The following is a 23,020-nucleotide window of genomic DNA, read 5'->3' on the forward strand; positions in this document are numbered from 1 at the left end:
GCTCAGTAGTTGTGGCGCACAGGCTTGGTTGCTCTGCGGCATGCGGGATCTTCCGGGACCAGGGCTCAAACCCGTGACCCCTGTATTGGCAGGCGATTTCTTAGCCACTGTGCCACCAGGGAAGGTCCCGCAACCTTCTTAAATATTGATGATCTTTGGGACTTGACGGTGTCAGGTCCCAGGAGATGGTGTAATAACATAGTGCTTCCTCAAGGGATCCCTGGGCCCTTCCTGGCACTTTCCACTACTGCTGCTGTTGAAGATTTGTCAGCTGTCCAGCCACCCACCACCTCCAGCACCGCCTCTCCCCCCCCCCCCCCGCCCCGCCCTCTACACCACCCTCTCTATGTGGTACTCATGTGTCTTTGTGTCTGGGGCCGCCTGGTTAGGCCTCAGACCTTCCACAGCTACCTGGAGGACATCATCAGCTACCGCTGGGAGCTGGAAGAAGGGAAGCCTAACCCCCTGAGGGAAGCCAGCTTCCAGGACCTGCCCCTTCGCACCCGTGTGGAAATCCTCCACCGCCTCTGTGACTACCGGCTGGACGCAGACGATGTCTTCGATCTCCTCAAGGTGCGTAGCTGACAGGCACCCTGTCCCTGGAGCAGAACTTAGAGCAGCCAGCGTTGGGATGCTGTGCTGGTCTTGGGAATCTTGTGGATGCAGCTGTTACCACTGTTGCCAGGGGGATCCAAGCCACACGCTCAGATGACTGCATGTTATTTTATTTTGGTTTAACTCCTACTTTGGTTTGTTCTTCGTTCTGTTTACCGAGTTCCCGCTGACATGGGAACAATCGTAGGTTCCTGTTTGCTCTGTCATCAGTCAGAATTGCAGTTACATTAGTCACTGAGTTTTATTTCCTGAGATCTGAAATTTGACTTAGAATAATTGAAATGTTTATGAAACCTCCCAAGGACTTTAACCCATCCTCACCGCACACCGTGTGCACATTGTAGATGTGTGCTGGGCGGGGCTGTGGACGCCTCCCCCTCCCTCTTATCCTGTCTCAGAGGGAGGGCACGGGCGGTCTTCTGCTTTGCCCTCACCGGGAGGTCGGTCAGAAACAATGAACTGCGTCGACGGTGCTCGTGGGCTCAGGTGGGCACCATGGTGAAAACCGCAGTGCAGCCCAGCACAGTCTTCGCTGAGGTCTCGGCCTCCACCCCGCGAGGGTTGGCAGCGCAGGTCAGGCTGGGGGAGTGGGGAGCCCCGGGCCGGACTGGCCGGCGGCGACAGAGCGTCGTGGGGGACGAGGCTGCCACAGCAGCAGACTCTCCTGTTGGAATTGTCTTTCCTCTTGTTGGTACACACAGAATACACGTCTAAACCAAGTATGTCACATGTTCACCAGAATCCCTTCAGGTTGCTCTTTTTCTGGTGAGGTGGGGCAATGGTGGCAGTGGGATTCGTGTGAAGTACTTCCGTATCCTGCTCTTAAGGCAGGCACCTTCTCCCCGTCCCGTGTGTCGGGTACCCTGAGAATTACCTAAGATGCTTGAGCATTTTAATATGAGGGATATGTGAGGATAAATTCAGAATCCTCCTTTCAGTTGTCTCTTTAGTTTTGTTCGTTGTGAGCCCAAACCTCTTTCCTTGTCCTGCCCAGGGCCTGGATGCAGACAGTCTCCGTGTGGAACCGCTGGGTGAGGACAACTCCGGGGCCCTCTACTGGTATTTCTATGGGACGCGAATGTACAAGGAGGACCCAGTGCAAGGAAAATCCAACGGCGAGCTCTCTCTGAGCAGGTACCTTCCTAAAGGTCAGGGCTGCCATAGCCACTGTTAGAAGAGCGTCGTTAAAATCAAATACATTGGAATTCCGCAGCACAAGTTATTTTTTCTCATGAAGGAATTAGCTGTAGCAGCATGTCTACAAAGAGATGGCAAAGAGTTATTTCACACAAAAGTGAAAAGGAATTAATCTCTAGCCCAGCTCTCAGCGGCCCCACCCCAGAGGCCGTTCTGCCCGCCAGGTTCTCAGCAGCACAAGTGCTCCCCGGGGCCTTTCCCTCCAGCAGAGTGGGTTCTGGAGAATCCCTTCTCCTACTAGAGCTGATGTCCTCAGTGAGGAAGAGGGCTTGTCTCCAGCATCCCAGAGCGATGCTGCATCTTCCCCAGACGTCCCGGTTGCTGGGCCCTTTGCTGTTAGCGAAGCCTGAGGCCTCACTCAGATGTTCATGTGGGAGATGTTGTTTTCCTTGGTTCCACGTTTTGACAATGGAAAATGGGAGGTCACCCTGCTCTTTCCCTGTACCTGCTGCCTTTGTTGCTTTTTATAACCTCGTGGCCAGAAAAGCTAACCACTAGCTTAAAGCCAGTTTTTTGTTTTGTTTTGTTTTTTGTTTTGTTTTGCGGTACGCGGGCCTCTCAGTGTTGTGGCCTCTCCTGTTGCGGAGCACAGGCTCTGGACGCAGCACAGGCTCAGCGGCCATGGCTCACGGGCCCAGCCGCCCCGCGGCACGTGGGATCTTCCCGGACCGGGGCACGAACCCATGTCCCCTGCATCGGCAGGCGGACTCTCAACCACTGCGCCACCAGGGAAGCCCCATAATCACTAGCTTATAAATCATGTGTAACGCATCAGTCCTATGACAGAACATTTCTATTTAATGTACTATTTCTTAGGGAAACTGAAGGACAAAAAAATGTCTCAAGTGTTCCTGGGAAAACAGGGAAAAGAAGAGGAAGACCCCCAAAACGGAAAAAACTGCAGGAGGAAACTCTAGTGAGGTGAGTAAATCTTGTTAGTCTGTGTAGGTCCCTAACGCGAACCCTTACGCTGGAGGGACTCGCCTCCATCCTGCTTTCTGTGCCTCGGGGGGGACATGGGCCCTGCGTCACAGTCCTCAGGGGCCTCCTGCCTGGCCCCTCGCTTTCAGTGGACAGTGGGGACTCTGACAGTGAACGTGACAGTGGACGGCACCGAGAACTGAGCCCGCCTGCAGGAAGCGCCCTGAAAATCCCATCCCTACACCACACGTTTCTTCACAGGAGTGCGGAGAGAGTTAATACTGTGTATGAGTTTAGGAGTTAATTCTTTCTTGGTAAGGAGATCTTAGTAGTAAACATGCTTTGTTCTTGTTCTATGTAGAATACAATTTCTTACAATAAAGAAAAGGTAAGACTTTAAACATTTTTATAGTGTTTATTTTATATTTAATTTTAGCAAAGAAAAAGATTCTCTTACGATTGGGAAATTGTATTATTACTGTTTTTTGGCCGCACTGTGCGGCATGTGGGATCTTTGTTCCCCAGCCAGGGATCGAACGCATCCCGTGCAGTGGAAGTGCGGAGTCTTAACCAGTGGACCACCAGGGCAGTCCCAGGAAATTTTATTTTAATGTATCATTGCCTTTTAGGAATTCCCACAATGTGAATCTCAATATAAGAGTTTTCAGAATCTGACCTGTTCTGTGTAGAAATACTTCTTCCTTTTACTTGAGGATCAGATCTGTCATTATTCACTTATGGAAGTTAGGTCATAGTCTTAAAAATTCTAATAACACAGGAGAAGCTGCTGCTTCCTTCGGTGTTTTAGAACTACTTAAGTAACCTAAATGCCTGAAGTGAACCGGATTTCACTGTGCTGCTTATTAACTACTAAGAAATATTTTTAGGACTCAGATTGTGAATAAATCAATCAGAATTTGATTTTTGGCTGCAACAGTCAGTGCCACACTTTCCAGGGATTCTGACTACAGATTGCGGCTTTCCTCCCACCAGTATTTGTGAGAAATGTTCTTATAATCATGTTTTATACACAAGACGTCTGTTTCTGGATTTTGTTAGCGATCTACACCTCGTGATACATTCAGAAATCTGTTCTGTACTCTCTCAGTTTCCCTGTGAGTCCCAACAATTAAAGTGCCTTAGTGGTGGGGCTGTAGTCACTTTAAGAAGCATGTGTGTGCCTATGCTACCCTCTGCTGGTGGTTCTATTCTTTAGACTCCTGTATCCAATACAGTATTTACGTATTTTTAAATTAAATACAATTTTGTGAAATCTAAAAAGTGAAACTAGTGGATATAATAAAACAGAAACAGACTCATAGAAACAGAACAAACTAGTGGTGACCAGCGGGGAGAGGGATGGGGGAGGGGCAAGATAGGGGATTAAGAGGTACAAACTACTAGGTAAAATAAATAAACTATAGGGGTGTATACTCTACGACACAGGGAATACAGCCAATATTTTATAATAACTATAAATGGAGTATAACCTTTAAAAATTGTGAATCATTGTGTTGTACATCTAAAACTATACCTCCGTTTTTTAAAGAATGATGAAAAACAAATGTAGACAATAAGATATGTGTAGAAGGCGGAAAAAAAGTAAAGAGAAAGGGCAGCCCCTAAAACAAATTATTTTTTAAAAATAATAAATAAAATTTAAAGTTTGGTTCCTCAGTCACACCTGACACACTTCAGCTGAGCCAGGCACTCGTGGCCCGTGGCTGCCTCGTTGGACAGCGACAGTACAGGACGTTTTCCTTCTCCCGGGAGGCTGTTCGGGGCAGTGCTGGGTTAGGTGGTTGAAAAGAGACCAGAAAATCCAGAGAATGTCGTTCATGATTCAGGGAGACTTAACACCGTCGGGCTGATGAGCACATTTGTATTTTATAATTTAATTCCAGCATCCCTGTGAGGTGGGCATTATTAATAGCCCCATTTTACAGGGAAGTTCAGTGACTTTTCTGAGGTCACAGGGTAGGTGGTGGCAAGCCTTGAATAGAGGTGGCCCCGCCTCAGAACCTGTGTTCTTCACCCCAGCCTGCTGTGAGGGCCAATTCAGTATGCCTCGCCTGCAGTGCCACCCTCAGTGCAGTCTGGGAGGAAGCCCTTTTCTTGGCATTTACCTGTGGACACTGAACTTCTCCTTTCCTGTGTCCCCGTGTATCTGTCCTTCCTCTCTGTGCCAACACACACTCTTGGTAGTAAGTCATGGGTCTACCTTACAGGGGAGCACAACAATTTTGGACATGTCTTTGTTTTTTTTTTTTTTTCTTCTTTTCTTGCGGTACGCGGGCCTCTCACTGTCGTGGCCTGTCCCGTTGCAGAGCACAGGCTCTGGACACGGAGGCTCAGCGGCCATGGCTCACGGGCCCAGCCGCTCCGCGGCATGTGGGATCTTCCCGGACCGGGGCACGAACCCGTGTCCCCTGTATCGGCAGGCGGACTCTCAACCAACTGCGCCACCAGCGAAGCCCCATGTCTTTGTTTTAATTGGTGCCTCTTTTTCCTGTGTTTCAGTGAAAAGCAGGAAGAAAACTCCTTAGCATCTGAGCCGCAGACAAGAAATGGTAATGGCTTTTGTCGGGGTCAGAAGGGATTGCATGAACATGATTGACTTGTGTCCTTTTCCAGAGTCTAGTGCAGAGCGTTACGACTATTACAGTAGCCTCTGACTAGCCTCCTCACCCTTCACACATCGTCTCCCTGTGCCCATCTCTCCCCCTGATGGATAGCTTGAGAGCAGGACCAGGTCTTTTCACTTGGGCCCCCTTACCCAGGCCCAGCAGAATAGACACCCAACGTTGGAGTGAATGAGCAGCTTCTCTGAGAGCTTTCTTTTAATGTATTAGATTGGCCAAAAAGTTTGTTCGGTTAGTGAATACGTTCAATAAAGTTCTTGGTGAAAATGAAAAATGTGTCTTATTTTTACTTAAAACTGAACGAACTTTTTGGCCAACCCAGTAAAATGCTTTACTACATAAGGAAGTGTACTGGGTTCCTACCTAGACTTCGGTTCTGGAATCCAAATTGTATAAATTTGGGGAGAAATAGCAATTTAGTGTATCTCAGTGCAACAAGCGAGACTGCAAAAGCTCAATCGAAACCATTTTGTAGAAAAGTAAATACATTAAAGCATTTCTAGTATATTAGAATCTATCATGAAGGTTACAATAGTTACATTTGTATTGCCTTTACGTATTCTTATCTCTTAGTTGTAAACAGTGATAGTAACAGGAAAATCGGAAGTACACAGCATCAACCTTAAAAGGTAATGGGCCCCCCATTTTTCTGATTACCTGGCTTTGATCATGACCCAGGGTCCAACTGAAACTGAAGACAGAAAGAAACAGGTCTCATGGGATCTGTTCACTGAGCCACCCCTTTCTCTTCTAGGGTCCCAGGGGCCAGGCCAAGGCTCCTGGTGGCTCCTGTGCCAGACAGAAGACGAGTGGAGACAGGTCACCGAGAGTTTCCGGGAGAGGACCTCCCTGCGAGAGCGGCAGCTCTACAAGCTCCTCAGCGAGGACTTCCTGCCCGAGATCTGCAGCATGATTGCCCAGAAGGTGTGCAGACAGGGTCCCTGTCCTCCGTGTGTGGCGTCAAGCTGCTCTGGTAAAGGGTTCCTTCATTAGAGGTTTGAGCACCCTCCACTCCACGCTCTCCTGCAGCTGGTCCAGCCTTCATCTTTCTTCATCTGGGACATTAAAATGGGACCTCGTGCCCCCACTCTCCTTCACTATGGGCCATGTGATTTAATCCTCATGCCTCTACCCCGTCCTCACCGCTCTTCACCCTTGGGAGCCAGCTCTCCTCCTCCCCAGCATCCCCTGGGAACCACCCCCTGAGCCCCAGGTGTGTCTCTGCAGAGCACCCTGTGTGTACCTCTCCCTGTACATAGACTGCTGCCTTTTTTTTTCTTTCCTTTTTAAAAAAGATCATCTTCTGGTCTGTCTTCTTCTAACAGCAGGCTCTAAAGGTGCTTTTCTTTGTGGCTCTAGTGCTGGCTGCCCCCTCTGACTGCAGGGCACCGAACCCTGGCTTCGTCCTGCACCCCGCCTGCCCCCGCCTGTTCCAAGGCTCTCAGAAGCCCCACTTGAGGGCCTTGTGTCTGTGAGCTCTCCCCTGCCTCTCCCAAGCGAGGGTGTACCCCCCCGGTGTGCTTCCCGGCTTCATTTCATTGGGAGTTGTCTAAGCAACTCTGGATCAGGAGCCATGTCTTCCCCATCATTGTAACCCCACAGGTGACCTCCTGGAACACCCGTTCTGTGGTGGATGCCTGGCAACCACCCAGTTTCCATAAATCTGATGCTTCTGATTCTTAATACTTTTTAATAGAAGACAGAAAAATGTGAGCACTGCCCCTGACATTTGAGGAGAAAGTGTTTTTTAAACTCTTACTGCAGCACCCCCCGGGGGGGGTCACGTGACAGATACATTACTTGATTTGTCGTGACTCCAGTGATATTTGTAACCATTGAGCAGGTTGGTGCTTTGGGGTGAACTGTAGAAAGTCACGGAATTGCATTTTCATGGGTGAGCATCTCCCCATCGACGTCCTTAATCCCGTTGACTATAATTACACTTGGATCTTGTCCTCCACAGTGCACTGTGACCATTTTTCCAGGACTTGAAATACGTAATCTAGTTTTCTTAAAGTAGCTATTAAGTAGAGCTGGTTTTATAATTTTACGTAACCTTGTATATGACTTTATTGATGTGATTAATGACAGCACCTTAAATCATCTGTAAGGCATTTACCTAATCTGCTTAAACTTTCTTTTATAATTCTGTCTTTTTAACTGCAATATTCAACCTCAGACTTTTGAATAGTGTAACTAAGGGAAAAAACTTTTACAGGCATAAAATGGATGGTTTTGATACAGAAAATTTCAGGAGTTGATTCTTTGCAAGAGAATAAAAAATTAAAATAAGGTAAACCTTAAATACAAATTTCAAGAACCATGAAATTAGAAGCTGAAAAAAGAAATAATAGATTTGATATTTTGAAAGCCATACAGTGCTGTAAATTTGCAAGCCTTAGTGAAATGGGGTGTTGATCCCCCCCAAAAAAACCCAGAATCTAAATTATGCAGCCAGAAACCTTAGCAGACCAGTAATTAGGGAAGAAGAGTTTTCACAAAAGCATCCCATCAAAAGCTCCAGAATCATTTAGATTTATTCACAGGTAAAATTTTCTAAACCTTTACGAAAAGATAATTTCCGAACAGTTCAAAAATAAAGAAAGAAGTGGCTTGGTTACTGTGTCCATTGAGATATAGTTATCTTAGTGCCCCATTCCTGATGAATTTAAATACGCTCTTCATTCAGTAATATAAATGTCAAGGCTTTAAAGGTGCACTAACAAGTAAAGACCGTTTCCTCATCAAAAGAATAATAACTCATAACCCATCGGGGTTGAGTGGCATGTGTGGTACGGGAATACTGTCTTGGAAGTCTTGTGTGTGTGACGTAAGAAAAGAGTAAGAGGCAGAATTTTAGAGCGTTTCGTCTGGGGGAATAGAATTGCGCTTAACGAAGTCTGTTGCTTAGCGACCACAGCAGTGCTGGCTCCCGACGTCCTGCGTGGGCATCACCGGGACCGCGCGCTAGACGCCGGATCCCGCCCTGCTCTCGTCCCAGCCTGGCAGGATGGCTGGAGGTAGTTCTGTTGCTCTGTGATTCATTCCTGTGCCTGCTAAAGGTTAACAGTTACTGGCCGCCGCCGCAAAACAGGTGCTGCTGTGAATCTGACTGTGCCTGTGCAGAATTGATGAGAGAGAAGAAGGTACAAAGCTGTGAGGACGTGTATCTCTTCACATCTCGAGTAAGGATGCCAGACCTCTCTGTTTCTTGAAGGAAAGTTTAGATGTCAGTCGTCACCAAGATAAATTGAGGTTTGTTGTCGCCTTAGCCAAGTCCCAGCGTAACAGAGCTCTCCTCGAGAATACCCGGTGAACGTAGATATTGCGGGTGGGGGCAGTGGGGTGACCCATTTTAGCACTGCCTTGTCCTGGCACAGAGGCCAGACATCAGAAGCACCCTCGGGGGGGTCTTCATTCGAGAGGCCACCCACGGGAAATGACAACCTGCGAGCTGGGCATCCTGCTGATGTTTTCACAGACTTGTGTGTGTCCGTTGTTCTCGTTACTGAATTTACACAATTAAATATTATGAAACAAAATAAGGGCATAAAATTTTCTATAAGAAGTTTTTATTAAACAAAAACATGAAAGGTGAGTTGCTTCTGAAAGGTTGACTGTCAAATTAGGATAAAATAGTAAAAAATGAAAGGAAAAAAATTCATTACAATCTTATGGTTTCGGTATTTGGATTGCAAGTATCATTAACATCTCACTTGCGATTATAAAAACAAAACTGGAAGGGCAGATAAAGGTATAAGAGGGTGATTATTGGGAGGGAATCTCCGGGAACCCCCTCAGTGGGCCTGCATCATATGACTAGTGAATGGCAGTACATTTTTATACATTAAGTTAAAACACACACACTGTGTAGATTCTTCCTTTGACAGTGACTGTGTGTACCTACCAGTACCCATCCAAGTTATACTGGCCAAAAGGGGTCTGTTCTAGTAATAAACACACCTATGATTTGAATGTGAAATGGAAATCACATGCCAGTAAAACAGAATAGACACCGTTACAGGTTACAGTGCAGCATGACAAGCGCAGAGCCGCAGGGTCTGGGGGGCTGCGCGTCGTGAGCTTTCCTCTAGGAACCCCCGTAGGTGTGGCGCCGCCCTCTTCCAGCTGCCCGTTTGGATGAGCTTCCTGATAGCTCTGAATTTCGGTTTTCTTATTAGTAAAATATGAAGTGCTGTAACTTCCCAGTTTCTGTGGGAAGGACCATTGTCCAGTACCTGGCCTAGTACTTAGCGATGGATTGACACTTGGTCCCTCCATTGTTTCTGGCGGCTTGTAACTGGCGAGGAATTTTGATAGAAAACTAAATCCACGTTTCTTACCAAAATAATTGCAAGTCTGCAGAGAGGCAAAGCTGATGGGATAACTCATGGAGGTATGATAGTCCTGTAAACTTTGAAATAACGAAAGAACCAGAAGGCCGCTTTGACCACATGAAAGTTAAACTTCTATGGCGAGATTAAAGTCAAGGGTGTGTAGACTAGTGAAAGCATTTTAGCTAAGGTTACAGACAGTGATAGTCAGGTGTGTTATACATATCAGGTCTTTAACAGATAAGTTGATAAGTCACATAGAAGGTGGTTGTGAGGACAGGGAAACCGCCGCGCTGTCTGGCACCAGCACCTGCCTCACTCGGCAGAGGTGGAGGTAGCCCCCTGGCCCCTTTGCTGTTGGTCCCCTGAGAGAGCTCGTGGCCCGAGGTTTTTTTGTTTGGTTTTTGTTGACTCGACTCTATGTACTTGTTCTTTAAACTACTGGAGTTTAAACTATTGAACTGCCACAGGTGTCTTCAGGTCGTAAGTCCCATCCACTGCTGAAAAGTAGCACGGAAATTTAAAACAGACTCTTGGTGCACCACGTACATATTTTTTCCCAAATGTGTGTGGTGCAATTTATATAAAATGATAATTGTTCAGAATTCACATCAGATGGGAACTGCTGGAATTATAACACGTTATGATGCAGGAGAAAAGGGCATGAGAAATTGTGAGGCAAAGAGGTATCTCACTAAGCAGAGGTGTTTTTATGCCAGCAGGCACCCCAGGGTGGGGGCAGTCTGGAGAACGCATTTGGAGACCAGGCAGGGATTGAAACCCCGGAGAAGGGCCACTGCGGGCGGGGGCGGTCAGGACGTTGCAGCACGGATTCTGGACCTTCCTTCTTGCTCCTAGGCGCTCCGCGGGCTTTGAGTTTTGTTGTTGTTGAGTTCTCCAAATCACAGACTTTTTTTTTTTTTTTTAAACATGTAATTGACTTATAACATTAGTTTTAGGTGTACAACATAATGATCTGATATTTGTACACACTGCAAAATGATCACCAATAGGTCTAGTTAGCATGTATCACCTCACACAGTTACAGATTTGTTCTTATGATGAGAACCTTTAAAATCTACTGTCTTACTAGCTTTTGCATACACAGTACAGTATTATTAACTACGGTCACCTGTTTATAACTGGAAGTTTGTACCTTTTGACCACCTTCGTTTTTTTAAATAGATCTTTATTGGAGTATAATTGCTTCACAATACTGTGTTAGTTTCTGTTGTACACCAAAGTGAATCAGCCATATGCATACATATGTCCCCATATCCCCTCCCTCTTGAGCCTCCCTCCCACCCTCCTTAACCCACCTCTCTAGGTCATTGCAAAGCACCGAGCTGATCTCCCTGTGCTGTGCTGCTGCTTCCTACTAGCTAACTGTTTTACATTTGGTAGTGCATATATGTCGATGCTACTCTTACTTTGCCCCAGCTTCCCCCTCCCACCCCATGTCCTCACGTCCATTCTCTATGTCTACCTCTTTATTCCTGCCCTGCAACTAGGTTCATCAGTACCATTTTTTTTTTTTAGATTCCATATATATATGTTAGCATACAGTGTTTGTTTTTTTCTTTCTGACTTACTTCACTCTGTATGACAGACTCTAGGTCCATTCACCTCACTACAAATAACTTGATTTTGTTTCTTTTTATGGCTGAGTAATATTCCATCGTATATTTGTGCCCCATCTTCTTTATCCATTCGTCTGTCGATGGACATTTAGGTTGCTTCCATGTCCTGGCTGTTGTAAATAGAGCTGTAATGAACATTGTGGTACGTGACTGTTTTTGTTTGTTTTTGTTTTGTGGTACGCGGGCCTCTCACTGTTGTGGCCTCTCCCGTTGTGGAGCACAGGCTCCGGATGCACAGGCTCAGCAGCCATGGCTCACGGGCCTAGCCGCTCCGTGGCATGTGGGATCCTCCCGGACCGGGGCACGAACCCGTGTCCCCTGCATCGGCAGGCGGACTCTCAACCACTGCGCCACCAGGGAAGCCCTATGACTGTTTTTGAATTATGGTTCTCTCAGGGTATATGTCCAGTAGTGGGATTGCTGGGTTATATGGTAGTTCTATTTTTAGTTTTTTAAGGAACCTCCATACTGTTTTCCATAGTGGTTGTTATCAACTTACATTCCCACCAACAGTGCAGGAGGGTTCCCTTTTCACCACACCCTTTCCAGCATTTACTGTTTCTAGATATTTTGATAATGGCAATTCTGACCCAGAGTGAGGAGATACCTCATTGTAGTTTTGATTTACATTTCTCTAATAATTAGTGATGTTGTGCATCTTTTCATGTGCCTTTTGGCCATCTGTCGTCCTTGGAGAAATGTATATTTAGATCTTCCGCCCATTTTTTAATTGGATTGTTTGTTTTTTTGATATTGAGCTCCATGAGCTGTTTGTATATTTTGGAGATTAATCCTTTGTCCGTTGTTTCATTTGCAAATATTTTCTCCCATTCTGAGGGTTGTCTTTTTGTCTTGTTTGTGGTTTACTTTGCTGTGCAAAAGCTTTTAAGTTTAAGTCCCATTTGTTTATTTTTTTTATTTTTTCCATTTGTTTATTTTTGTTTTTATTTCCATTACTCTAGGAGGTGGGTCAAAAAAGATCTTGCTGTGGTTTATGTCAAAGAGTGTTTTTCCTAGGTTTTCCTCTAAGAGTTTTATAGTGTCTGGTCTTACATTTGGGTCTTTAATCCTTTTGGTGTGAGTTCAGTTTTTTTAGATTCCACATACAGGTGAGGGCATACAGTATTTGTCTGTCTCTGACTTATTTCACTTAACAGAATGCCCTCAAGTCATCCATGTTGTCACAAATGGCAGCATTTCCTTCTTTTTGTGACTGAGTAATATTCCACTGTATATACACCACCTCTTCTTCATCCATGGACACTTAGGTTGTGTCCCTGTGTTGGCTGTTGTGAATAATGCTGCAATGAACAAAGAAGTCCATATACATTTTCAACTTAGTGCTTTTACTTTCTTTGGAAAGATACGCAGGAGTGGAATTACTGGGTCATATGATAATTCTGTTTTTTATTTCTTGAGGAACCTCCATACTCTCTTCCATAGTGGCCGCACCAATTTACATTCCCACCAACTGTGCACAAGTGTTCCCTTTTCTCCACACCCTCACCAACACTTACCATCTCCTGTCATTTTGATGATGGCCATCATGGCCATTCTACCAGGTGTGAGGTTTTAATTTGCATTTCTCTGATGATTAATGATGTTGAGCATCTTTTCATGTGTCTGTTGGCCATCTGTATGTCCTCCTTGGAAAAGTGTTCAGATCCTCTGCCCATTTTTTCACAGGATTGTTAGCTGTTGTTATAACAGTTTGCTTTTTTAAGATGCTGTAAATTCAAGTTATTCAATTGTTACATCTTGTGTGCTTAGTATAAATATTAATGTATTTAAAAAAGAACTAACTAGACAACAAATTGTATGATCCCATTTATGTGAAATGTCCAAAATAAGTAAATCCATAGAAAGAATAGCTTGGTGGTCTCCAGGGCCTGGGGAGTGGGGGATGCAGAGTGACTGCTTATTGGGTGCGAAGCTTTCTTTCAGGTGGTGAAATGTTCTGTGACTTAACACAGATGGTGGTCGCACACGTGGTGAATATACTGAATGCCCCTTTAAGGTTATGCACCTTAAAGTTGTTCATTTCCTGTGAATTTCACTGCAGTATCTTTACATGTATTTCTGAATGATGCAGAATCTCTGATTTAGCAGCAGTCCTTGGCATTTATAATTTTCTAAGTTTTAAAATTCCTGCTTCAATATATAAAAGATAACTAATAAGAACCTACTGTATAGCACAGGGAACTCTATTTGGTGCTCTGTAATGATCTATATGGGAATGGAGTCTAGAAGAGAGTGGACATGTGTATGGCTGATTCACTTTGCTGTACGGTAGAAACTAATACAGCATTGTAAACCAACTATACTCCAATAAAAAAGTTAATTAAAAAAATTCCTGCTGCATTGTTATCGAAATATTTTAAGCTATTTAAAATCAATTTTAATACCTCACCATAAAATCTGTACGTGATAGTAACCTTTTGGTACTTTAACCTTTGAATGTTAGACTTTTAATAGGGATCACATGGTAGTGGGGGTAAGAAGTTAATAAAAATTAGGTCGTTTTAGAGCAGGTAATACTGGGTGATTTCCCCAGCTTATTTGGGAAGGGGCTGTTCTGTGTCCGAAAGAATTTACACGCTCTTACAGAAAACTCTCGTAAGAAGTGCAGGAGACGTGGTAACAGTTTCCCTACTTACAGTTTCATGTGTTTGCTTCAGGCCCTTTCTCTGTGCATTTATTACAAACCTGGGATCACACTGACTGTTGTCTTGTGACATGTGTTTTTCATTTAACATCAAGGTGCCTTTTCATATTTCATTAAATAGTCCTCAGAAAAAACAATTTTTAATGATTGCATCGTGATTATGTAATTTTACCTATTTGTAAACATTTAGGATATTTACAGTTTTTCACTGTTTTAAATAATGTTGACTTTAACGTACTCAGAAATATTTTGCCTCGCTGTCTCACTTTTAAGATAAAGTCACAGCAGTGCAATTACTCTGTTCAGGGTTCCTGATACGTGTGTCCATCTTGTCCTCCAGAAGATCTGTGTCCCCAGCTCACTGAGGGAGTCCCTGTTACCATGTCTTAGCAGACGTGTTATGTGTTTCATCTCGTACAGTTTTGTAAGTGAAAAGGCTGTTTTGCGTTTCCTTATGATCATGGATGTGTTTTACCTACTTCTGTGAATTTTGTATTCATGTTTCATTTTCTTGGTGGGGGCTACTGTTAACTGCTTTGTAAGACATCATCCCATATTAAGAATAGTACGTCGTTGTATTTGTTGAAAAAATTGTGTAGATATTCTTAGGATGTGCGTAATTACCTATTTTTCCCTTTTCCCCTCCTTCCATTGTCTTCACGCGTGAGTGCCTCTCTTGTGTGTTGACCAGGTGACTCTGGTGAGCAGCCCTGGGGCTGCGTGTCCTCAGTCCTCACTAAGGTGCAGATCCTCTCTGGTATGTCTCTGTTCTGGCTGAAGGGAGAGCATTCCTCATGTTGTCCTTTGTTAGGCAGGGGCAGGACACACACATTGCTGTCATCATTGTATGCAGTAAATAACTAGTGGTCCTTATATGTGCTTGTTTTTTTCTGCTTTTTCATTGGGTCTGATGCGTAGAAAGCAGTGCCCTTTTCTTTGAATGAAATAATTCGTTTGGCGAGGCTTGTGTGCCTCTCTGCCCTGCCTTTCTGCCACCCTATCAGTTGACATCTTAGGGGCATCTGCTTGGAGTCACTGTACAGCTGAAAAGAGTAAAGGCATGTTCTTCTGGTTTGCTTTGCTTTGTAAACAGTAGCTCCACTGTAACTTCTCAACTAGGTAAAGATGTTGCCCCAAAGTTGGAAGAATTAGGGACCTGTGGAGCTGGGGGCAGAGCGCCGGAAGGTGCTTCCCCAGCCTTAGGAGGCTTGTCTGTGTGCAACGCCAGCGACAGCCCAGTGTCACGAAGGACATGTAGCTCGTGTACCCTGCCCACTCTGGTTATAGGAGAAAGATTTTAGGGAATTTCGTTTAATTCTATTTGGGTGGCTGAGTACAGTGTCATGTGTGCAGTAATAATGGTTAACATTGTTTTCATTTTCATCTCTCTTCTCTTAGTTCATATTTTTACCTTGTCAAGTAGCCACCGTTAAATTTTAAAGTCAGGCTGAGAATTTGAACAGTAAAACCTTTGACTTTCAAAAGGTCTACTATCTAGGGAAGACTGCTTTCCTAATTATGAGTCAAATGACAATCGAAACAAGTTTTAAGGACCGTAAAAAAATAGTAGAAAATTTCAACGAGAGTGGTTTCAGTGTTTAATTATGACTTTGTATAGATGGCAGTCGGCTGTCATTTTTTTTCCCCCAACGTTAAGACCACTTGTGTAATTTCCACAGAATACAGATATCTAGCATAGAAGATTCTTATTAGGTCTTCTTCCTACTGAAAACATCTGTTAAGAAAAAGTCATATTCCTGATTTAGTTTTGCCTAACGTGGGATAATCAGCATTATCTTTTCTGTAAGGGGAACTGGCATTTTCCCTTCGTAGACACCTGATTCATTTTTCTGTGTCTGTGCAACTTACAGGTGTTCTCTGTTGCAGGCAACAATTATTACCTCTTCAATAACAATTTTAAAAAAGAAAAAGTTCTACCTTACACATCAGCACAGAAGTCAAGGGAAGAAATTGAAAATAACGATTTCAGTCCTCGTTTGCATGTTCTGGGCTACAGAATGGCTCAGAACTAGCTGTGTTGGAAATACCCAGAGTAAAACTTTCAGAAATTATGATGGTAATGGTCCTGTTTTCCTCTTCTTTCCTTAAATTTCTTAGGCAATCGCATTCGCACTAACCACCTGAAATCATTATGTATTAATGCTGTTTGGGTTGAAAAACGAGGGGAAAGCTCTCCAGTCTGAGGGAAGCAGTGCATTTCTGTGCCGTCACCTTCATCTCTTTTCTGTATCTTAAGGCAAAACGGTGGCCCTTCCCACCGAACCCTCCATTTTATTTACTGTTTGATTAGTAAAGAAAAGTGCAAAAGTTGGGAGTTTCGAAGGCGTGCACATTATTGAAATTGTGCTAGCTCATCCTTCTCTTAGTTATTTAGATGAAGGTGCTTCCCCCCGCCCCCAGCCCCGGTAAGCGGGCCTCTCACTGTGGTGGCCTCTCTCGTTGCGGAGCACAGGCTCCGGACGCGCAGGCCTAGTGGCCATGGCTCACGGGCCCAGCCGTGCCCAGCCGCTCCGCCGCATGTGGGATCCTCCCGGACCGGGACACGAACCCGTGTCCCCTGCATCGGCAGGCGGACTCTAAACCACTGTGCCACCAGGGAAGCCCGAAGGTGCTTTTTAAGGTACCACTTTTATCAAAGATTAAATCTAAGAGTGATGTTGCCTCTCTGCTCCGGTCTGCTCTCCAGATTATCTCCCAAAGACTACAAATTAGAGCCGTCATCGGGGCCAAGCCTTTACCTGTTCTGATCCCCACTGTGTGTCTTAATGTGAGTGTGTGTCTGCATCCGTTCATTGATTGTACAGATGAGAAGATGAACTTGTAGCTGGGGTGTAAGTCACCCAGCTGTCTGGCACTATGTGCTGAATAGAGAACGTGGAATCTTTACTCAGAGGCGTGGTCTTGCTTTACTGTGTGTTGACTGAACTTCTTGGCCCCTCGCAGGAGACCCCTGTGCTCGGCAGGATAGAGAAACAGAAGCGCAGGGCGGAGGAGGAGGAGCGCCAGATCCTCCTGGCGGTGCAGAAGAAGGAGCAGGAGCAGCTGCTGAAGGAGGAGAGGAAACGGGAGCTGGAGGAAAGGGTCAAGGCCGTGGAAGGTAGGAGGGCTCTGCCCAGGGCTCCGGCAGCAGGGCTGTCTGCGGGGAGGGGGGGGTGGGCGTGTCCCTGGAGCCCTGCCGTCTGGCTGGCTCGGGGCCGGCCCGGCAGTGCCCTCGCCCTTGCCGTCCTGGGGTCCTTCCGTCCCCGCCTTCACTCTCGGCTCCGCTGCATCCCCGTGTGCAATTGAAAAAAGGTGACTCTCGCAGAAGTAACCTTACGCACAGAGGAGATGTACTTAAGAAAAGCCTCGCTCTGCCCCGGTGTGCGCGGGCGTGCGGGGTTTCTAACCTTTGTACTTAAAGCACACATGTTAGATGCAGTGGTGTTTATAAGCTGAACTTGATAAATCACTGGATAGCAGAGCATTTTGGCTTTGTTAAATACAGACCAGTATTTTAAGTAAATGTATTGAACTTTTTATTTTTTATTTATTTTTAAAATTTATTTATTTATATATGTTTGGCTACATTGGGTCTTCGTTGCTGCGCGCGGGCTTTCTCTAGTTGTGGCGAGCGGGGGCTACTCTTTGTTGCGGTGCACGGGCTTCTCATTGCGGTGGCTTCTCTTGTTGTGGAGCACAGTCTCTGGGTGCGTGGGCTTCAGTAGTTGCGGCATGTGGGCTCAGAAGTTGTGGCACACGGGCTTAGTTGCTCCAAGGCATGTGGGATCTTCCTGGTCCAGGGCTTGCACCCGTGTCCCCTGCATTGGCAGGCGGGTTCTTAACCACTGCGCCACCAGGGAAGTCCTATTGAACTTTTTTAAAGTTTAAATAAAATAGCATAACACGGATTTGGCTTTTTTTGTTTTTCTTTCCCCCAGCCACACTGCATGGCTTGTAGGATCTTAGTTCGCTGACCTGGGATAAAACCTGGGCCCTGGCAGTGGAAGCGCCAAGTCCTAACCACTGGACCACTGGGAAAGTCCCAGATTTGGCTTTTTAATGCAGTGTTAACATGCAAACTTTAAACACATTTTGGCTGTAAAATTTAAAGGATTCTGGCCTTATGTGATTTCCCCTCTCATTCCTAGGGTATTGCCTTCTGATTTTTTCTTTTTTTTTTAATTAATTAATTAATTTATTTTTGGCTATGTTGCGTCTTCGTTGCTGCGCGCGGGCTTTCTCTAGTTGAGGTGAACAGGGGCTACTCTTCGTTGCGATGCCTGGGCTTCTCATTTTGGTGGCTTCTCTTGTTGAGGAACATGGGGTCTAGGTGCGTGGGCTTCAGTAGTTGTGGCACGTGGGCTCAGTAGTTGTGGCTCGTGGGCTCTAGAGCGCAGGCTCAGTAGTTGTGGTGCACGGGCTTAGTTGCTCTGCGGCATGTGGGATCTTCCTGGACCAGGGCTCGAACCCGTGTCCCCTGCATTAGCAGGTGGATTCTTAACCACTGCGCCACCAGGGAAGCCCTGCCTTCTGATTCTTAATAGGCTAACCCTATTCTGACCTTGATCATTTCTTCATTCTAGAATGCTTAGTGCATTTAATCTACTAATGTAGCCTGTGCCACATTTGGTGGTATATCATACGTTGAGATTTTGCGTAATTTATTTCCAGTGCTAGATTTAAATTCCTCAAAATAGTAACTATGCTTTTATTTCTTTATATTTTTCAATAGAGTTCTGTAATTTTCAATGGAGTTCTTATTAGGTACCATTGTCATTTGACTTTTTTCTAAGTTGAAGTATGATTGGCATACACCATTCCCTTATTTTCAGGAGTAAACACAATTCGACATTTATGTACATTGCAAAATGGTCACCACAATAAGTTAAGAATTTGATTTCTTGTAATGAGAGTAGCTTTCACATACACAGTACAGTGTTATGGACTGTGGTCACCACAGTGTACATCACATCCCCGGGACTGACTTGTTTTGTCACTGGTAGTTTGCACCTCTTGACACCGTCACCCATTTCGCCCACCCCGGCCCCCCTTCTTTGTGTTCTCTTTATCTGCGAGTTTGGTGTCGTTTTGTTTTGTTTTGGAGGTAGATAACGGTAATGGTTGTACAACACTGTGAATGTACCTAATGCTACTGAATCATATACTTAAAGTGGTTATAAAGGTACATTTTTATATTTCTCACTAAAATTTTTAAAAAGCAAAAAGAAAAGGAAAAGTCCAAATAAATATACTGCTATTTATTAGGATTGTCTTTGTATAAAAAGGATGTTACAAGACTGGAGTCTGACAGATACTCATGCTAAGTGAAATGAGCCCGTATGGAAGGGGACATTGAGACTTCCTTGTTCTCAGTGTGGTTGATGCGAAACCTAAAAATTCTTCTTGCCTCAATTATGTGGAGATTCTGTTTGTTATTCAGTATAATACTTTGTCTGATATTGTGTAAATACCCTTTTTAAGAACATTTTTGAAATCTTAACCAAGTAAGGAAAATTATCAGAAGCTGCTTTTAGGGGGATTAAAAACAGCAGTAAGTGAAACAGACTGTCAGATCGAATTGTGGGTGTGGAGTGGTCCGTCTAGGGAATCTCTGCCCCGGGAAGGATGACCATGGATAAACCCGTGCTGAAGAGGAATAGACATGAGGAGGCACCACTGTGAGCAGCGGTTAGTAGGTGGCAGCAGACAAAATAGAAAAATATTTAGCATTATCAGGTATAAAAAAGAAGAAATTGGAAACATCAGGAAGAAATAACCTTGAGGAAAGTACAGGCAGATTCAAAGGAAACAAATATTGAAGGAACTTCTAGAAATGTAAATATGGTAATTGGAATAATAACTTGATAACTGGGCTCTAAAGCCTAGTTAGACCTGAGGAGAGAACCACACTGGAAGAGCTGCGTGGGGCTTGTGCAGAATGCATCACGGAGATAAAGGGGATGACGTGGCGGGAGAAGTCGCCTCTGGTCCATCGTTCAGTGTGCGGTCACAGAGATGCTTCAGTGGAGAATTTCACGTGGGTCTTTGTTTTAATGCAAGTTAGAGAAATACAAAAGCTGAAAGGGTGTGAGGCAGGGGGAATAAAGAGAAGGGTTGGGGTCATCAGACCCGCAGGTGAGGAGGGGCTCGCAAGCTGGATGTTAGTCTCAGGGCAGGCGCCAGCCCGGTTCTGGAACTGCCAGCTGTGCCTTCCCAGTGATGGACGTCTTCCTAAGGAGGGACAAGCTGGTGGGCTGTTTAAGAGCACCCAGGGGGGGAGAAATCCATCCCCCCCCCCACTCCCCGCCGTCTCCTGTCCCCTCTAGTGCTCCCTGTGGCGGAATATAAAGCCGGCAGAGAGTGGGGAAACTGCTTGATAATTGACTCACGGGTCACAGACCAGAGCTGCAGGGTGTGTCTGTCCACTGTTGTAAAATGGAAGGATCAAGTGATGGGGCAGAGGAAATATTAGATATGAATGGTTGAGAGATGAGATACAAACTGGATAGAATACAGACCCAAGGGACCGAATCATGGAACACATGGCCCATTTCCAGTCGGGAAAAGAGAATGTTCTGTAACAGAGACAGCAGACTTCTCAGGAGCAGCAGTAGAGTTCAGGAGGAAATGGGATTGGATTTTGTGTTAGTTTCCTAGGGCTTCCATAACAAATTACCACAACTAGGTGGTTTAAAACAGCAGAAAGTAAGTGTCTCACAGCTCTAGCGGCTGGAAGTCTGAAATCTGGGTGTTGGTGAGGCTCTGGGGTCATACTCTCCTGTGCTGCTTCTAGCTTCTGGTGGTTCCTGTGTTCCTTCTTTTCTGGTTTCCTCTGGGAACTTCCTTAAACCAATATCTATTTTCTTAAATGTAAGCAAACATTCTACTTAATATGGAAACATCAGAAGGGTTCCCTTTTTGTTTTTCTTTTTTTAAATTTTATTTATTTTATACAGCAGATTCTTCACCCCCAGGGCACAGCAAAAGACTATAGACCAGGAGCTCGGTCTTTCTGGTGGAGACTTATTAGCTGATCACCATGGCTGCGGCCTGAGGGGTAGGTTTGTAATTAAGCCTGCATCTAGGGGCCCCCGAATCCTTTCCAGAGATGTCAGAGGGCGGGCCCTCCAGAGCCCAGATTTCTTGGAGGGAGGCTTTACATGCATCTGACACCCATGGTTCACACCTTGAACACCTGGCTCTGGTGGCCAGAGGGGCTTGTATTCCTGGGTCCCACAGGACTGTGGTGAGCGGAGGGCCAGTTTGGGACAGGCTGGCACACTCCATGCTGTCACGTGATGGAGGCCACCCTGCTTGTCCTGGAGCGTCAGCCTGAGGGACAGGCTTAGCTTGGGTGTGCAGAGCTGCTCTCATAGGTTGGAGGCTGTGAGTGCCTGCTGTCTCCCACTTTCCCTGAGGTGGGCCCCCGGAAGAGAGTTTATACACTTGTCTGTGACTGCCACTCAGGGGTCACTGCAGGTCCCTGACTGGTGGCCAGTGGGACTCAGGCTTGCAGTTGCTCACAGCCCTGTATGTTTGTGAACTTTAGAGGAAAGTGTCCAGTCAGTCTGAATCTGGGTTCTGAGACCCTCCCCTTTGGGACACTGACAGGTCTTGGCACACCCTCAACTGCTGGGAGCCACTGAAATACATCAGGCTGCCTGGACAAGCACAGCGATTTGAGAGACGACCAAGAGCTGGGAAGAGCTAAACAAAAAGGCTCATCTCCCACATGAGGCCCCGCCTTCAAGACTGGGAGAGGCGGTTGTTTCCTTTTCTGCACAGAAGTCAACAGAGTCCAGCAAAATGAAGAAACAGAGGGGGCTTCCCTGGTGGCACAGTGGTTGAGAGTCCGCCTGACGATGCAGGGGACGCGAGTTCGTGCCCCGGTCCGGGAAGATCCCACATGCCGCGAAGCGGCTGGGCCCGTGAGCCACGGCCACTGGGCCTGCGCGTCCGGAGCCTGTGCTCCGCAACGGGAGAGGCCACAGCAGTGAGAGGCCCGCGTACCGCAAAAAGAAACAGAGGAATATGTTCCAAATGAAAGAACAGATTACAACCTCAGAAAAAAGCCTTAATGAGACAGAACTAATTTACTTGATAAAGAGCTAAAGTAATGGTTATAAAGATGCTCACCAAACTGGGGAAAAGAATGCATGAACACGTGAGAACTTCAACAGAGAAGGAAAATATTTGAAAGTGCCAAAGAGAAGTCTCAGCTGAAGAATACAATAACCAAAATGACTGAGATACAATAACCAAAATGGCGGAGACTCGATGGTTGAAAACTTCCTGACCTTTGGGAAGGAAACAGACATCCAAGAACTCAAAGAGACCCACACCAAGGCACATTATAGCTCAGTTGTCCAAAGTTAAAGACAAGGAGAGAAAAACAACTTGTCACATACAAAGGAAACCCCACCCTCTCCCCATAAGAACGTGAGCAGATTTTTCAGCAAAACTTTGCAGGCATGATATAGTCAAAGTTCTGAAGGAAAAACTTATAACCAAGAATTCTCTCCCTGGTAAAGACATCGTTCAGATTAGAGACATTAAGAGCTTTGCATTTAAGCAAAAGTGTAGGAGTTCATCACCACTTGTAAGAAATGTTGAAGGAACTTTGTTAAATTAAAAAGAAAGGGCACTTATTAGTAACAGGGACACATGAAAGGATAAATCTCACTGGAAAAGTAAATACATAATAAAGGTGGTGGATTAATTGCCTATAAAGCTAGTATGAAGGTTAAAAGACAAAAGTAGTAACAATAACTATGATTATAATAATTAAAGGATAAACAAGATAAAAAGATGTGAAACATGACATCAAAAGTATAAAACATGGGAGTGGAGAGTAAAAATGATGAGCTTAGAATGGGGTTGAATTTAAGTTGTTACAACTTAAAATAGACTGTTGTAGATGTAAGTTATTATATGTAAGCCTCATGGTAACCACAACGCAAAAACCTACAGTAAATACACGATAAAGAGAAATGAATTATAAGCATA

At 45.2% G+C, this 23,020-nt stretch overlaps 1 protein-coding gene across 4 annotated transcripts in view; it reads left to right on the plus strand.

Annotated features, from left to right (window-relative positions):
* CECR2 (CECR2 histone acetyl-lysine reader) overlaps positions 1-23,020 on the plus strand; it is a 154,455-nt gene that overhangs the window by 106,769 nt on the left and 24,666 nt on the right. For all 4 annotated transcript variants that reach the window (XR_009565572.1, XM_030834844.2, XM_030834845.2 and 1 more), the window contains 6 exons: positions 390-573; positions 1,610-1,749; positions 2,629-2,733; positions 5,254-5,303; positions 6,130-6,299; positions 16,979-17,132. Coding sequence is in view for 3 of the 4 variants with exons in the window: in XM_030834844.2 (XP_030690704.1) it covers positions 390-573; positions 1,610-1,749; positions 2,629-2,733; positions 5,254-5,303; positions 6,130-6,299; positions 16,979-17,132 (803 nt within the window). In the remaining variant the exon portion in view is untranslated. The remainder of the gene's footprint in view (positions 1-389; positions 574-1,609; positions 1,750-2,628; positions 2,734-5,253; positions 5,304-6,129; positions 6,300-16,978; positions 17,133-23,020) is intronic.

This window comes from Globicephala melas, chromosome 10 (genome assembly GCF_963455315.2).
Source record: "Globicephala melas chromosome 10, mGloMel1.2, whole genome shotgun sequence".
Taxonomy (NCBI): Eukaryota; Metazoa; Chordata; class Mammalia; order Artiodactyla; family Delphinidae; genus Globicephala; species Globicephala melas.